This window comes from Schistocerca serialis, chromosome 5 (genome assembly GCF_023864345.2).
Source record: "Schistocerca serialis cubense isolate TAMUIC-IGC-003099 chromosome 5, iqSchSeri2.2, whole genome shotgun sequence".
NCBI lineage: Eukaryota > Metazoa > Arthropoda > Insecta > Orthoptera > Acrididae > Schistocerca > Schistocerca serialis.
Genome location: NC_064642.1, coordinates 386,877,646 through 386,896,027, shown reverse-complemented (window position 1 = coordinate 386,896,027; position 18,382 = coordinate 386,877,646). Strand labels below are relative to the sequence as shown.

Below are 18,382 nucleotides of genomic sequence, written 5' to 3'. Positions count from 1 at the left end.
AAACTCAAAACAAACTATTATATCATGTACTGATTTCTAAGTTCATGTGATTTTCATGAGTCCCTCTTTTAGATTTCAAAAATATTAAATGTTGTTCTATCCAATCTAAGTTCCTAGCAATTCCTATTAATTTCAGTTCGTTAATTTCAGTTGTATTGTCTGCAGTGCTATGCTATATCACCATAACAACAGCAATACAACTTCAAATTTGTTAGTGATGTTAAGAAATCCATTTGATTTCATGTCTTGCCATTTATGACCAGAAGTTGCACATACATAATTTTTATGTGACTAAAGAGGACTACTACTCAGTGTCAGTTAATAGCCCCATATTTCTTACTGCTTTCCATAGACACATGAAGTTGCACTGAGCATTGGGTGGATTTCAGTTGAAAGCATGAGATTTTGACTGGCTGCAAATTAATATTTCTGGGGAGCACCAGGTAGTGGTGGTAACATACATTGGATACTGAACATCAGGAGTATTTCATACATACACATAGCAGGTCCCAACATGAAGTGCAGCGTCCAGGGATGCGGGGTGATTCACCCTACTTTATTGGCAGGCAGAAGCAACCACTGCAGGCTACTTCTGTAAAGTATACTAACAACAAATTCTGACTAGTGCCAGCCATGCATATTGAGAAGTTATTTTACTTTATTTTTGCTACCAGTTTCAACAATTCGACATGCCATCTTCAGACCCCATGTGCACACCTCTAAAGGGAAAAGACAGATTGCTATTGACTATATAGCAGAGATGTTGAGTCACAGACAGGCACAACAAAAAGACTGCTAAACATTTTAGCTTTCGACCAGAAGGTCTTCTTCCAAAATAGACAGCGTACACACACACATTCGTGCAAATGCGGCCCACACACCCATGACTTCTGTCATTGACTACCAGGGCCAGGGATTGGTTGCGGCAGCCAGAGACAGTGGTCATGTGTGTGTCAGCTGTGTGTGTGTTTTGTCTATTTTGGAAAAAATACCTTCTGGCTGAAAGCTAATGTGTTTAGCAATCTTTGTGATGTGCATGTCTGCAACTATCTCTGCTATGTGATGAATAGCATTCTATTGTTTTCATAATATTGTCCTTATTTCATCCTGGGTTTTGGGTTGTTCAATTCCTTTCTTTTAGTAGCAGCAGGTTTCACTGAGAAGGTATCTTTTGCAAGTACATTTCACCAGTTAATTCAAAATAGAATCTTTGTCTTTGTTTGTGTAACAAGACAGACATGAAACTTCTGCAAGGCTTTTTGCTAAGTTATGAGAAACAGTCCTGTTTGTTTTAGTTCCAGCTCCCTGTTATATGAAGTATATGTGAAAAATGCCAGTTTATCAGTTTCAAGCATTTGTGTGATGTAAAAAATTTAACAAATTCTAAAATTAACTTAAAACCAAACTGGTATAATTTCTACGTGACAGTTGCTTCTACTCCATACTCCATAGAATAATTTCATAATTGATTGGGTAATAATATAGTGTGTGTGTGTGAGGGAGAGAGAGAGAACATGCTTAAGTATCAATTGCGGAGGAAAAAGTGGCTGCAAAAAATCTTGTAAATGGTAAGCATGTTGCCACTGTGCACTATAATTGGAAGACTGGCTCCTTCCACTTCACAGCAAGAGATTGTGCGGAACGTGCAACCAAGTGACTGATTCATTGATTATATAACTACATTGGAATTTTCTTCCACAATGTTGATACTACCCATCTTTGTAATGTTTTGTCATAATTTTAGACTTGCAATTAAAATAAATAAATAATATGTTGATGTACACTTTAACTGAATGCTATTTATGTGTGACAGGCACTTGGTTGTCTGATGCTGCATACACAAAAACAACTCATTTTATTCTCTATTTTATCTGTTTGGTCAACTCTTATAAGAAATTTAATGTAAATGTTAATTATTAGCTTAATGTCAGTTTTTATTTAATTTCTAGATTTCTGAAATGAACCAGCCTGGAGCATTCAAGGCATGGGCCCTGGTGGGTAGTGAGCTGCATCAAATACGCCTCATAGTGCCACGCATTTTCTATGTAAATCAGCGAACACCTCGGGAAGAACCAGACTCAGTGCTGTGGCGCAAATGCAATCGTATTTTGCCTCGATCAAGACCAGTTTTCAATCTCTATGAGTACACAGTCCCTGATGAACTTTTCCAGCAACATAATCAGTAAGGCTTGTTATTTATTTATTTATTATTGTTTCTCTTACTGCCTGCTGGCCTTGAGGAACCTTAGGAAGAGAACATCCGTGCAGCTTTTAGAAACATAGCTCATGAAAACAGTACAGATATTTTGCACTGATTTTAGAGTGTTGCTTTTGAAATTATTCATGATATACTGTACCTTATACCAATGCATGAAAACTTACAGAGGAGTTGTAAATTATTTGATTGAATGAAACTACTTTTAGGAAGTGAAAGCATGACTGATAATTGGGACAATGCTTAAGTGTAACAGTTACCATTGGACTGCCCCAAAGTGTCGTTTCATGAATGTATATTCACTTCTAAGTAAACGGATGTACTAAGAGGTCATCTTGAGAAGATTATCTATTGAACATTTACAGCCAGACTATTTGTAACTTATAAACGTAAGGCTTCCACCGCCATTGTCACAGTAAGTGTGTTTTTTTTTTGACAGCATAGTCAATATGTAAAAGTACCGACATTTCAGTCACTGCTACAAGTGACCTCCTTTTTGTTTACTGGTGAATGAGAAAACTTTGTTTCTTAAATACCTGCAGACATGGCTGTTATTTGAGTCTGATAGGCTGTTAAGGACAAGGGGAGGGATGTTGGAAGTTCTTTATTGGTACTTTTATTATTTCTTTTTATTGGTGCTTTTCATTGGTGGAAATCCAATGTTTTGATTGGTGTTTGCATTACTGCTGTGATTGTGGAAATCAGCAAGTGGGAAACCAAATGGCACATGTGACAAGTCATTGTTTTCCTGCTTTCTAGCACCGGCTGAGGTGTGCCAGTACTCTATGTACCGGGTGATCAAAAAGTCAATATAAATTTGAAAACTTAATAAACCATGGAATAATGTAGATAGAGAGGTAAAAATTGACACACATGCTTGGAATGACATAGGGTTTTATTAGAAGAAGAAGAAGAAAAATGAAGTTCACAATATGTCTGACAGATGGCGCTGGACAGCAAAACGTCAGTGACTGCGCATGACAATCATGTGTAAAAGGAGCTGTAATGAGAGAGAGAATCAGATGCACCAGCAGTCATAGCATGTTGACGTTACCTGAAAAGGCACTTTTAGTGAAGCTGTATTATCAGAATGGGGAATGTGCTAGTTCAGCATTACGATCCTATCGCCATAGGAAGGGGATTCGAACGGGTAAAGCTCCGTTGACAAATGCAGCTGTGGCGAGAATGATTTCGAAGTTCGAAGCCACGGGTTGTTTAGACGATAGACCCCATAGTGGGCAACCGAGCACAAGGTGTAATGCTGCTGAGACAGTTCAGGAAGAAATGGAGACTGTAGCAGGTTCGTCCATGCATGGGGAAGTCAGTACTCGTGCAGTCGCACCTCGCACCGGCATTCCATACACTACTGTTTGGTTGGCACTTAGGCGTACCCTCCGATGCTATCCGTACAAAATCCGTCGGCATCATGAACTGTTACCTGGCGATTTACAATAGTGAATCGGAGGGAATTTGTGGTGTGGGCATTTCAAAAGATGGTGGAAGATGATGATTGGTTGAGTAACGTTTTGTGTACCGACGAAGCTCATTTCATGCTCCGAGGGTCTGTCAAGGCCCACAACTGCAGAATTTGGGCTACTGGAAATCCTAGAACTGTCGTGGAAACTCCATTACACGACGAGAAAGTCATGGTATGGGTTGGATTTACCACATCTACCGTTATCAGGCCTTTTTTGTACGAGGAAATGCGTGATTCTGGTTTTGTAACTGCTACCGTGACGGGTGAGAGGTACGTCGATGTGTTACAGAATCGCATCATCCCCAGCCTGGCTGATAAACACCTACTGGAACGTACGATGTTTATGCAGGATGGTGCTTCACCCCATATTGCTAGATGCGTGAAAGATTTCTTGCACTCGTCATTTGGTGATAATCGTGTGCTCAGCCGCCACTTTCGTCATGCTTGGCCTCCCAGGTCCCCAGACCTCAGTCCGTGCGATTATTGGCTTTGGGGTTACCTGAAGTCGCAAGTGTATCGTGATTAACCGACATCTCTAGGGATGCTGAAAGACAACATCTGACGCCAATTCCTCACCATAACTCCGGACATGCTTTACAGTGCTGTTCGCAACATTATTCCTGAACTACAGCTATTGTTGAGGAATGATGGTGGACATATTGAGCATTTCCTGTAAAGAACATCATCTTTGCTTTGTCTTACTTTGTTATGCTAATTATTGCTATTCTGATCAGATGAAGTGCCATCTGTTAGACATTTTTTGAACTTTTGTATTTTTTTTTTTGTTCTAATGAAACCCCGTCATTCCAAGCATGTGTGTCAATTTGTACCTCTCTATCTACATTATTCCGTGATTTGTTCGGTTTTCAAATTTATACTAACTTTTTGATCACCCAGTACTTGTAACCGCTGCAGTCTCTCGCTCACTTGTGTGTATTGCTTCACATGAGCTGTCGCCCCGTAACACTATTATTGCTGGCAGCCAAAACGTTGGAAGTCGGTACCCGTCTTCTCTGTTCATGTCAGCGGATCGCTCGGCTATTTCTAAGAGGCTGTTTCATTAGTACGGAGCTTCTCCTAAATCAATCTGTTGGCTGCGCCCATCCTTGTGTGATGTCTTGGTCAGATACATCTTCCATGTTCAGATAACCATGTGCTGATGGGTCGCCGCAGCTCACCTACATATACTACTCTACATTTGCACTTGATTTCGTAAACACCAGCAGCATGTGTGTGATTCATTCAAATGAAACCTGGTCATTATGTCTACCTTTGCCTTATACATAAGGTTTCACCACGTAACTACAGATATCATGGCGCCATCTATTGGTAGAGAGATTGACACGTGCACACAATTTGATGTTGCATAGCGCCAATATGGTTTCACGCCGAAGTGAAAGTGGTCACACAAGTTATCGTCCACTACTGAACATGCAAATAAGTAAGCAGGAACAACGAGGAGTGATTCGATTTTTGGGGGTGAAGGGAGTTGGAGGCCGTGAAATGTATCAATGGATGAAGGCTGTGTACGATGAGTACAGTCTGATTCATTGAAGTGTTGTGGAATGGCACAAATGATTCCTTGAGGGACGCGAGTCACTGGAAGATGATGCTCGTCTTGTACAGGCTCATCGTGTCATCACACCGGAAATGGTTGCGGAAGTGAATGCTTTATTCTTGGACAACAACAGAATCGTCATGGATGAGATCCATCAGTTATTGGGTATTAGTGCGGGCAATGCCCACACCATAATGCATCAACATTTGAACTTTCAAAAAATCTGTGCACAGTGGATTCCCCACCAACTGACCACTGAACAGCACAATACTCAAATGGCGCTATCTTTAACTCATGTGCAATATTATCATGAGGAGGAATACGGCTTTCTGTTGTGTATTGTCACAGGTGACGAAACGTGGTGTCACAATTTTGCACTGGAAAGCAAGCGTCAGAGCAAGCAGTGGAAACGTCAGTCTTCACCACCTGCAAAGAAATCAAAGGCTGTGCACACCAGTTCTAGTAAGGTCATGATGTCCTTTTTTGACCACAAGGGCCCACTGCTTGTCAAGTTCCTGTAACGGGGAACCGCCTTCAATGCCCAACATTATCAAACCACTTTACAAAACCTCAGACGAGCCATCAAGTCGAAACACCAAGGCATGTTGTCCAATGGTGGTATCCTTCTTCTTCTTCTTCTTCTGTGGCACTATAGTCCAGGATGAACCTTGGCCTTCCCAATAAGCTACCACCATCCATGACGGTCACATGCTACCCTCCAGTTTCTGCATTCGAGCTTCCATAGGTCTTCTTCCACTCCAGCCATCCATCTTGCTCGAGGTCAACCTCACCCTCTCTGTCCCTCTGGATTACCACAGAGAATCTTCTTTATCACCTCAGACTTCTCCATTCTTGCCATGTGACCTGCCCATCTTATCATTCCTGATCATATGATTTTTGTTACAGGAGCATCAGCATATATAGTGTACAATTCTGCATTGTACCTTTTCCTCCTTTGTTCTCTGTCATACACAGGGTCAATTATTCTCCTCAAAACTTTCCTCTCAAATCCGTCGATAGCCTTATATCGGTTTCCTTCAAGGGCCATGTTTCCTAAGCATAAGTTAGAACTGGTCTAACAAGGCTTTTATAAATAGTGAATTTTGTTGGGCGGCTGAGGAGTCTTGACCGGAATAAATTACTCAAGGTAAAATATGCCTTATTTGCTGATATCAGCCTAACCTTAATTTCAGTTGAGATATCATTAAAGCAAGTGACTGTGGGACCAATATACTTGAAGCTATCAACTCTTTCAAGTGTATATCCATTCACATTGAAAGTTGACAGGATGTTGGGTTGATATGCTTTCCCACAGGCCATGTGGCTGGCCTTCATTAGTCAGAAGACCCACTTTCCTACTTGCTTGACTTAAGGATGTAAAAGCTTCTTTAAGTGCTGATACTGTTTGTGCTATGATGTCTATGTCATCTGCATATGCTAAAATCTGCACTGACTTGTAGAAAATGGTGCCCCTGGTCTGTAGGTCTGCTTCCCTAACCATCTTCTTGAGCGCTACATTAAATAACAAGCATGCTAATGCATCTCCTTGATGTAGCCCATGTTTTATTTACAGGGAGTCTCAATAATTTCCTCGAACTTGAATGCAGCTTCTTACGTCAGACATCATCATTTTAACCATTCTCAGGAGCTTTCCGTGTATCCCCACCTCCTGTAAGGCAGGAAACAACTGGTTTCTATTGATGCTGTCATATGCAGCCTTAAAGTCAATAAAGAGGTGATGTATTCCAATTCTATATTCAACAGTTTTTTTCTAAAATTTGGTGTAGGTTGAAAATCTGGTCTATTGTTGACCTTCCTCATCGAAATCTGCTTTGGTATATTCCAGTTTCTTTATCCACCTGTGGGAGTAGCCGATCAAAAATAATATTAGATGACACGTTGTACCCCAGTTTCAGGAGGGTGATCCCATGCTGGCTTCTACACTCCTTTTGATTGCCCTTTTTATGTATGGGACACAATGTTCCTTCATTCCATTCAGCTGGTATCCTTTCCTGTTCCCATATGAGAGTGATAAGTTCAAACAGATACTGCTCTAATGTTGCTCCTCCACATTTTAACAGTTCTGTAGGAATGCTGTCAGTGCCAGGGGCCTTATTATTCTTCAGTTTCCTTAAAGGTTTTTTAATGTCCTTTAACCCTAGGCCATCCAGTGGCTGTTCATCATCCAATCTTTGCTCACAGTCATTAGAGATATCCTCTGCATGCTCTGTCTCTTGACTGAGTGGGTCATTAAAGTATCTTTGCCATCTTTCCAGTCTGTTTTCTCTCTCTTATTATGTTTCCTTCTTCATCTCTAATCAAGCTGGTTATTGGAGCAAATTGTCTTCTAGCATTGTTTACTTTTTCAAAGAAATTCCTTGTTTCATTCTTCTTCTTGGGCAATTCCATGCATTGTATTTCAGCCTTAGTCCATTTCCTTTACTTTCGGTGCTGTGTCATCTTTTCAGTCCTCCTTTTCTCTTGGTAATCCTCCAACAAGCTTCTTGTGCAGTTCGCCTGTGATGTCTTTTGGTATGCAGTGTTCTTTTCTTCAGTCACTCTCTTACACTCTTCATCAAACCATGTGGGCCGTATTGATTTTCTCTACATTCCTCGTGTTTCCTTAGTTGAAATGTCTATAGCTCTTTTTATAGTCGGCTATTTTTGTTCTATGTCATTACTGTCTCACATTGTTCCTTGTTATTATTCTAGGGCCTGCGAAACTTTCTGACAGTACGATTCACAAGTTTCTGTTAATTGCAGTGCTGCAATATTGTACCATTCTTTCCTAGTATGTCTTTCTTTCTGAGCATTTGATATCCTTGCTCTTATGTTGGCCATTACAAGAAAATGGTCTGAATCCACATTAGGGCCACGAAAGGTTCAAACATTCAACAAGTTAGATTTATGCCTCTGGCCTATCAGTACATGATCAGTTTGATTAATGGTTCCACCATCAGGTGACTTCCATGTGCCCTTGTGTATCTCCTTATGGGGAAACCTGGTAGATCCCACTATCATATTCCAGAAGGCTGTGAAGAGAATCAATCGTATTCCATTATTGTTAATGGATCCGTGTTTATTATGGACTCCAATTATGGGCTGAAACATGTCTCCTCTTCCAAGTTGTTCATTAAAATCACCCAGCACGATCTTGATGTCATTCCTTTGACACTTACCGTAAGCTTTTTCAAGGGCATCATAGAAATCATCTTTTAGGTTTCCAGTAGATTCTTCTGTAGGCGCATGTCCATTAGTTATACTAAATTAAAGAATCTTCCTTTAATTATAATTACTGATAGCTGTGGGTTAATGGATGTAAAATTCATCACCAAATGTTGCAGGCCTGGCTCACCGTCTCGGGAGGGAACCCTTTCCCCATTACCTCGTCTGTACTAGGACAGATCGGGACACATTCACTGCCAGAAAACCATTGTTTTTCATGGAAAATATCGAGGTCAAGTTTGGTGAAGTGGAGTCTCTTAGTGAGATGCGATTGGGCTCACTGTTGATCAAAGCTTCTTCTACCACCCAATCTGCAGCTCTTCAGGCCTGTGATCCTCTTGGTAATGTCCTGGTGTCTATCACTCCCAAACATCTCTGAATATGGTCCAGGGAGTAATTTTTCATAGGGTCCTCATCCTGCAAATTGATGAGGATGTCCAGGCTAATCTGGAGCGGCGTGACGTTCATGTTGTTCGATGTGTGCAGAAGGGTCGCAAAGACAATCGCACCGATACTGGCGTCTTCATTCTGGCTTTCAAGAGGGATACCCTCCCAGAGAAGGTCAAGGTTATGTGCAACAAATGTGATGTGAAGCCATACGTCCCTTGACTTATGTGGTGCTTTCGGTGCATGTGTTTTGGACATATGTCTTCCCGCTGTACAGTGGACCCTTTGTGCGGCGACTGTGGCCACTAACGCCACGAGGGAAGCCCCTGTGTTCCGCCACCTGTGTGTGTCAATTGTGCTGATCTGCTGGTGATCAGGCTCCCTCCCGGGACCCCTCTCCCAGGCGTCTCTCAGGCCAGAAGACTCTTACCGCCACTCGGCCATGAGGCTCACCATCTGTGCGCCCCAAGGTTGCCCACACTCTTTGGATCCCAGATCTTGCAGAAGCCTGTACTTCCCCTGTACCCTGCCCTCTTCCACCTCAGGAAGAGTAGAAGAAGAAACATAAATCCCAAGACAAGGTGCCCCCAGTGCCCCGGGAGGTGTTACCTTCCTCCTTGCAACCTGAGTCTGACATCTTATTTGTAGATATCACCCCATCCTTGTCAATGACAGCTACTGACTGAGTGACCTGACCTGCTCCTCAGCTTCTTTGTATCTACCTTGGACTCTTGCCACACGATCATCCAGTGGAATTACAACGAATACTATCGTCTCCAACCAGAAATGCAATGTCTTGTCTCCTCCTAGTAAGCATTCTGTCTCGTTCTTCAAGAAACACATTTCCGTCATGACCACTCTCCAAACTTTTCGTGGTTATTGGGCATTCTGTCGGAAGCATGCTGGCCCTGAGGTAGCATCTGATGGGTTCTGCACTTTGGTTCACTCTGATGTCATTAGTGCCTGGAACCTCATACGTACCAACTTGGAAGTGATAGTGGTTTAAGTGCAAATGGCTCTGGCAATAGCCATTTGCAATGTCTACCTCCCTCCAGGTAGACCAGTTCCTTACGTTGTACTGTCTACCTTAATCCAGCAACTCCCACCCCCATGTCTCCTCCTTGGGGACTTCAATGCCCACCATCCACTGTGGGGGAATGTCACTTCAATGGGTAGGGTATCCTAATTGACCAACTTATCACGGACCTTGATTTGTGTCTCCTCAATGATGGTTCCCCTACCCGTTTCAGTGCCACCCATGGCACCTTCTGTGCTATCGATCTCACAATCTCCTCCCCTGCCCTTGTGGCTTTGCTACATTGGTCATCCCATTATGACCTTTGTGACAGTGACCACTTTGTGGTGATTCTATTACTTCCCTGCTGCTGCCAGGCAGACAGGTCCCCACATTGGCCATTCCGCCAGGCTAATTGCCTTTATATACGTCTGCTGTGCACTTTGACTCCTCCCTTTCAAATTCTATTGATGTAGTCATGCAAGGCATTTGTGCCACTATTCTTCATGTTGCTGGGCCTGATGTCCCCCTATCCACAGATCCCCCTCCTTATCAGTCGGTGCCGTGGTGGAACAAGGATATTGCAGTCGCTGTCCAGGACTGCTGCAGTGATTTAAGCGACACTCTTTACAGACCAACCTCCTCGCTTTTGAGCATCTCCACGCAAAGGCTCATTGCGTTAATAGGTGGAGTAAAAAGGAATGCTGGGAGTGCTATGTTTCCTCCCTGGGGACGTATGCCTCTTCATCGCAGGTTTGGTCCAGGCTTCGTAGTCTTCTGAGCCGCCAGTGACAGTTAACCATCCAGGGTCTGAACCTCCAAGGTACTCTGTGCACTGATCCATTGGTCCTCGCAGAATACCGTGCGACACATTTTGCGATGGCAATATCGTCCTCTTCCTACCTCTCTGCCTTTCTCTGGCAGAAATGCGAGTTGAACAGACACCCCCCCCCCACTGTTTCATCCCACTCCACGTTGAGCCCTATAATGCACACTTCACTGAATGGGAATTTGTTGCAGGCTTTTAGCTCTTCACAAGACACAGCCCCAGGCCCAGATTCCATCCACAACCAGATGATCCAGCACTTGGACATTCCCCAGAGGCAACAGCTCATCAGGGTCTTCAACCACATTTGGCTCATGGGTACTTTTCCGTCCCAATGGCGAGACAGTATAGTTATTGTTGTGTCGGTAGCTGGGCCGACACCGTGAATTTTAGATGGCTGAAAATGCAAGCTACACTAACGCTGTAGCCGATAGGGCACGCACGGCTAAAGCAGACGGGCGTGAAGTCTGGAACATGAGAACTTATAAATGAATAAGAAGAAAAGTATGTAGATGCTTATTACTTATCTTTTTATTAGTCCTTGGAATACATCTCTCTTGAATACTCGTAAGCTATAGGCACTGATACAAATGGCGCCTTGCTAGTTCGTAGCCATTAACTTAGCTGATGGCTATTCTGTCTCTCGGCTAATGAGAGAGAAAGGCTTCGTACATCTGGTCGGTAGCTAGGTTCTCGTACAACTGGGCGGTAGCTAGGTTCTCGTACAACTGGGGCGAGTGCTCTCTCGTATCACGAGACCTGCCTTGGTGGTGGCGCTAGGTCTGCGATTACACAGTGGCGACACGCGGGTCCGACATGTACTAAATGGACCGCGGCCGATTTAAGCTACCACCTAGCAAGTGTGGTGTCTGGCGGTGACACCACAGTTATCCCATTCTTAAGCCCAGGAAAAACCATAACATCTCTCGACACCTACTGCCCAGTTAGCCTGATGAATGTAGTTTGCAAACTGCTCGAAAGGATGGTCAGCTTCAGATTATGTTGGGTACTCGAATCTCGTGGCCTTTTGTCCCTGTATCAGTGTGGCTTCCGGGCAGTGTGATCTCCAGCTGACCATTTACTCCGATTGGAATCAGCCATCCGACAGGCTTTTACTCACCACCGGCACCTTGTTGCGGTCTTTTTTGACCTAATTAAGGCGTATGACAAGGCTTGGTGCCATCACATTTTAGTTACCCTTCATGACTGGGGCATCTGTGTTCCCCTTTTGGTTTTTATCCGCAAGTTTTTATCTCACCAGCTTTTCCGGGTTCAAGTTGGCACTTCACTCAGCACCCCTCAAATTCAGGAGCATGGTATCCCACAGGGTTCTGTACTAAGAGTCACACTCTTCCTCAATGCCATCAATGGGCTTGTGACCTTTGTTGGGCCTCTGATTCCCCCAGCGTTGTGTGTCGATTTTTACATCTGGTGCAGCTCCCATTCGGTAGCGTCTGCTGAGTGCCAGCTCCGAGGTGCCATCTGATGGGCCTCTGTGTGGGCTTCTGCCTGTGGCTTCCAGTTTTCTCCCTCCAAGACTTGGGTTATACAATTTTGTCGTTGACCCCAATCCAGAACTTTATTTAGGCAACTAGCTCCTCGATTTTGTAGCACAGTCCCATTTCTTGCGCCTTATGTTTGGTAACAAGCTGACACGGCTGCCCCATGTTCACCACCTAAAGGCTACATGTATGCGGAAGCTTAATGCTCTCCACTGGGGCACACACATGTTGCGGTGCAGACCATTCCACTCTTCTCCATCTTTACCATGCTCTGGCCTTGTCCAGACTAGATTATGGTAGTCGGGTTTATGGCTCATCAGCTCCTTCCACTTTGAAACTCCTTGACCCTGTCCATCATTGTGGGGTGCATCTGGCTATTGGTGCCTTTCACCCTAGTTCTGTTGATAGTCTCCTCACAGAAGCGGGGATTGCCCCTCTACTCATTCGATGGAGCAAACTCCTTGTTTCTTATGCAATCGCCATTCGCCAATTCCCTGACCATCCTGTGTACCCTGTGCTCTTCGCCAATGAGAGGTGTCTCCCTCCTAACACCCGCCCATGGGTGGGATTGCTGGTTGGCATACTTCTCACTTCCCTCTGTCGGGATCTTCATCTCCATTCACTGGACGGCACCCTGTGTCTTTCCTCCCTTATAGATGGTGCCTAGACCACGGATTAGGACAGATCTATTCCAGGGTCCTAAGGTCTGTCGCTCCTATGGTTCACCGGTGTCTCGTATGTGCCATCCTTGCAGAGTTCCAGGATGACACCATCTTTTACACTGTTGGATGTAAGACAATCGATTAGGTGGGATACGCTTTCACGTTTCCTACTGGTTTTGAACACCATTTATTGCCGGGATCATGTGGTGGGTCCACAGCAGAGCTTCTAGCCATTCACAGGCCCCTCCTTTTTGTTTCTCAGGCCTTCCTCCACAGTGTTTTAATTTGTTCAGACCCTGTGAGCAGCCTGCAGGCTATCAACCGATGCTACTGTCGTCACCCTTTGGTCTCTGCTGTCCATGACCTGCTCTCTGCCCTTGAGCATGCCGCTGTTCAGTCGTCTTCCTCCCAAGTCGTGTGGGCATCCCAGGGAATGAACTGGCTGATCGTTTGGCTAGAGAAGCAGATATTTACCCCCATTTCCTTTCATGATTCCAGCTGCCGATATGCAGATCTACGCCAAATCTCTCTCTGCCCAAGAGTGAAATGCCTGTCTGGAGCACTACTGCTCATAGTAATAAACTCCGCATGATCAAGGAGTCTACTGCAGTTTGTTGCTCTTCCTTCTGCTCCTCTTGGAAGGAGTCCACTGTTTTTTGCCGTTTACACACTGATCATACCCGGCTCACCCATTGTTTCCTTCTGTGTAACAACCCACCCCCACAATGTAGTTGTGGAGCCAGACTGATGATGTCTCACATATGGGTGGAATGTCCCCATCTTTTGGCCCTTCGTGATAAGTATAGTCATCTCGATTCCTTAAATTGATTATTAGCAAACGAACCATGGATGGTTGAACTGGTCCTCGGTTTCCTCCGTGAAATTGGTTTTTATTTTCAGATATAAGGTTCTCCTTTAGTCTTGGAGCAGGAGCAGGTTGGTTGTGGTTGGGACTTATTTTACAGTCTTCTTGATCCGTGACCCCCTTTTTTTTTTACAATTTTTAGATAGATAGTGCTACATTGTGAAGGGGATACCCAAAATGAAACCCATTATGTTCTCTCATTAGTCATGCTTTGTGTTGAATTGTACTATATATTAGGAGATCGTCTAACATGAAACAGTACTAAACTTTGGCATTAAACTTCCCAATACAGTCTGGGCAAAACATTGGTGCAAATAAGAACCATTATTGGCTAACATATGTGCGACGGCAGATATATTGCAACTAGCTTTTGTGTATCTATCCTTTTGATTGGAGGTCTTGGGGAACCATGGCTGTTCACTATTGTAAGAAACTGAAACACCTACAGCATATCTGCTTTACACAGACTATCTGTAAGTACGGTGTCAGGTCGCCAACCAGTTTGAATTGGCAGTGGATGGTTGGAGTGCTGACACCACAGTCACAGATAGTCTGCGTAACCCAGTTATGTTGGCCACTGATGCAATGTATATAGGGCACGCATTCAGTGTCAACTGTGGCCCGAAGACGGCACATTTAAGTGCCGAAACTGATAGCTACACAATAAATAAGACCATAAGGATGGTGGTAGGTGTTTCATTTTCTTACAATATTGCAACTAGGTCAGTACCTCCAATGATTACTGTATTACAGTGGTCGAATTTGTTCTTTGTAAAGTGTGGCAAAATGTCAGTTAGGACTACTTCAGTACTGTGATTGAATTCACACCACAGAGATGTAAAGAAGTATTAGCGTATCACACAAACACACTGTTGTTGATATAGGTTTTGGTTGCTTTAAATAAGAGTTGGTACTTCATTTGATCTCCTAATATGTTCTGACCAGACAGTACTGCATCTTAGCATTTTATAAGTTTTCCTCATTAGCATTTCAATACATTATGGTGTACTTTCTGTAAAATTTAAGCACAAGATTATCATGATAGCAGGTTTTAGTCATCTTCTCAATGTGTTGTGCCATTCTTAAATTCTTGTTGCTTTTTCCATGTGAGAACGCTATGAGATTTTCGTTACAGTTCTAGGTAGAGTTGCCAGATTCTGACTTTTTAATGAATTGAACTGTTTTCTCTCCCAGTGTCTTTTCCTCCATTAATTTTTTAACAGACATGAATAATTCTCCATTTTTGTATTTTAGTCTATTACAAATTATATTTTATGGAATGAATATAATCTTAAAACTTAAACTCTTGAAAATCGCCTTTGTTATAGTTTCTTCAGTTATGAGTTAGCTGTAAATGGTAGCTAAAACACTAGAAAGTCTGACTTAAGTGTACTAGAGACAAGTAAACAAATTCGACTACTGAATTTTAAAATTCAGCCGAGAAGGAAAGACAACTATTTTGGTATCAAAGCAGAACAACTCCTAAATAGATTGTCAATTCTGTTATAGAAAACGTAACTGACGACCTTGATTGTTTTTATAGCAGTATGCTTCAGTATTTGCAAAAAGCGAAAAGGTATGATATGACAGATGACAGCCCCTATGCATCCCTTGCAGCATTTTCTCTGTAGGAAGGGATAGAGTTAAAGATTTTGAAAAGGCTGCAGAACTGTTTCACATCAGTAAAGATATTTGCTCAGATGGCCTGTGTTGGGAGTTCAGCAGTCAGTGATTTTATCTTAGCAGCAGTGTGGACAAAGATGATGTTTATATTACAGACTGGCTTAAATTATTTTCTTCAGTACCTGAGCAAAGTGTGTCGAATGTTTCCAAAGCGATAGGATTTTTGTTCAGTATCTCTGGTTCCGATGCCTTTGTGGAGTCAATCATTTTATTCGTGGAGAATAAGTGGTGTTACACAAAAAATAAATTTATTCAAGGCTGAACTCCAGGTGACACTGAACTACGAAAGCATGCTCTGTTCAGAAATGTTTAAAGTTGTAAAGAGTGATATTCAGTTATTAAAAAGTGCCGGATGTTCAGAGAAATACAATTAGAGTCCATGTGAATCTGATTGATTAGCCTCTGAAAATGATAAATTTTTACTTTTGTGTTCTTTAGAGCATTATTAATATTTTGAGCACTCTATTAAATATATAGAAGGGCTATATAACAGGGTTGCCACAGGTTTTGTAAATCGGGGAATTTCAGGAAATTTCAAACACTTCAGGGAAGTCAGGGATATTTGAAAAAAGAAAAAACTGGAAGAATCTCATTTCTGTCTCAGTAGATGAAATGATTTGTTTACTGAGATGTGCAGCTGAGTACGTTCACCGTTTCCCTGCTCCATCATTACTACTGCTTGTCCCCTTCCTGTCACTCCCCTCAGCTTGCACCCAGTGCTGCCACCACTTCTTGCCACTAGCGCAGGAGCTGCCAATGAGAGGCAGGGAGCTGTTTTAGTGTAACGACACAAGTTTTGTATAAATGATTTTCTTTTGACATATGACCATGTGCAGACTTCGTCACCTACGTCAGTTACAACACACTTCAAAATTATTTAAATTCTTTTTAAATTGTCTCTGAATGGTTCTTGATGTTTTGTTTCGTACCTGTATGTCTTAGTTGCACACAAGTCTTGTCTATAAGGTCGCCACGGTGTAGTGTAACGACGCAAGTTTTGTATAAATGGTTTTCTTTTGACATATGACCATGTGCAGACTTCGTCACCTACGTCAGTTACAACACACTTCAAAATTATTTAAATCCTTTTTAAATTGTCTCTGAATGGTTCTTGAACGAAACTGTAAAACATCATCATTTGAGTCGTATGCACAGAATTTCGTCACTCAGTCCAATTTGTTTGTGCAAACCTTTTCAATTTAGATGTTTTGTTTCTTCTCAGAAATTATATTAATGCAAGTTATCTGATTCAACAAATATTAGAACCACATTGAATAAACTTTCCAGATTCAAACTCGCGATGAACGTTGTCAAAATTAATAATCAATTCATTCACATAATTCTTCATAAATAAATTCTCGGAACACGTATTTGAACTTTAGCAGTATCCACTAGTTTATTATCTTCCTACATATAGACGTGAACCTGAGCCTTGACAAGATAGGACTGAACATTTACAACATGATTAAACTTTCTATGACATCATTGTTGTAGAAACGTTACAAATTCTTATTTTTCCAGTTTTTAGAAGCACGACGCAACAACTCGGTTTCAGGATCTTCCGTTGCTCTTTGGCTGTCGACCCGCGACGTATAGTGGCCAGCAATTTTCTCTCTGGTCCCGGCAGTGAAGATGCTGTCTCTGTTCGTTGCACCGCCCTCTCCGTACATGAAACATAAAAAAATTAAATACAAAACTTTAGACAATTCACAACAATTACAAAGATTACAAAAAATACATAAACAAACCACTAAATTAAATTTATATTCACCTGCAAACTGGGCTGACACTGGTGGATGGGTGACACTTCAATTTCGTGTCCCACTACACTGTGAGGAGTGGTTTCTTTAGATCTTATTCTCAGAGACTGTAGATGCAGCAGCCGGAGACGGTGGTCATATGCACATGAGTTGCGTCTGAGTGATTGTGTGTATGTGTGTGTGCTCTTGTTTTCTGTGGCTGAAAATTTAGTTGTGAGAGTGTGAGTGTCTTTTCTACATGCCTGTCATGCAGCTCAGCAAACATCTTTACAGTGCATTGCTACCATCCTCATTATTATTGATTCCCAGAGTATTTGAACAAGTTATCGATTGCATGGATTGATCACCATTGTCTCATTTCATCAACATGCTGTCTGTGGCTCACGAATAGCTGGCAACATGAGTGGATTTCCGCAACGGGCCAAAACTGCGGGCCGTTTTTGCAGGTATCTGTAATGGACTGAGCCTGCTAATCTGAAGCCTTTCTTTTCCCACTAATGTGCAGGCTCTGCCTGTCGGATCTAGTCTCACTGATCTGCCCGCAGGCCAGGCCTGTTTTTGTGTGGCGGTATGCAGTGAATTTTCATGATTTATCCATGAACCTGGGACTGTGGTACTCCTCAGCAAGCCAGAAGCCATGGGCGATGGATTTCAGGGATTGCAACAGTCTCAACGCAATTACATTGTACATTGTGGCATTTTATAGACATTTTAGTTGTTCTAGTACATTTTGGCACTTCAAAAGTAGTTTAATAGATATAACACAGTGGGTAATAACCAGCAATAACGAGCATAGTAGAACCGACATTTTATTGGTAGTCACCTACCGTGTTAGTTTACACAATTCTTTCCCACCTTATACACGTCTTTCAAGAGGACTACTTTTTTCTGAGGTTATTTCTTAAATCAGTAAAGGTATTTTAAATCTGTCTTGTGACTCCAAGGAAACACATATTTTTGTTTAGTTTTGTTGAAATAAAATACATTAAGTGGTCTTAATGAAACACATATACAATTTGGATTGCTTTCTCCATCTAAAAACAGTTCATTACAAAAGATGTTGATGTTAGTACTTAAGATGTTTGCTCACATCAGGAAACGCCATCTGCTTGCCAGGTTTTTATATATATCTCCCTGTTTGAACTATTGTTTCTTGTGCAATAGATGCAAAGACAGATTATCAGCTGACAACTTACCCTTGAGATCT

At 42.4% G+C, this 18,382-nt stretch overlaps 1 protein-coding gene across 1 annotated transcript in view; it reads left to right on the top strand.

Moving 5' to 3' along the window:
• The window catches only part of LOC126481157 (DNA polymerase epsilon catalytic subunit 1), a 319,986-nt gene that overhangs the window by 134,800 nt on the left and 166,804 nt on the right, over nucleotides 1-18,382 (top strand). The window contains exon 21 of the mRNA XM_050104726.1: nucleotides 1,950-2,182. Coding sequence (XP_049960683.1) covers nucleotides 1,950-2,182 — 233 coding nt within the window. The remainder of the gene's footprint in view (nucleotides 1-1,949; nucleotides 2,183-18,382) is intronic.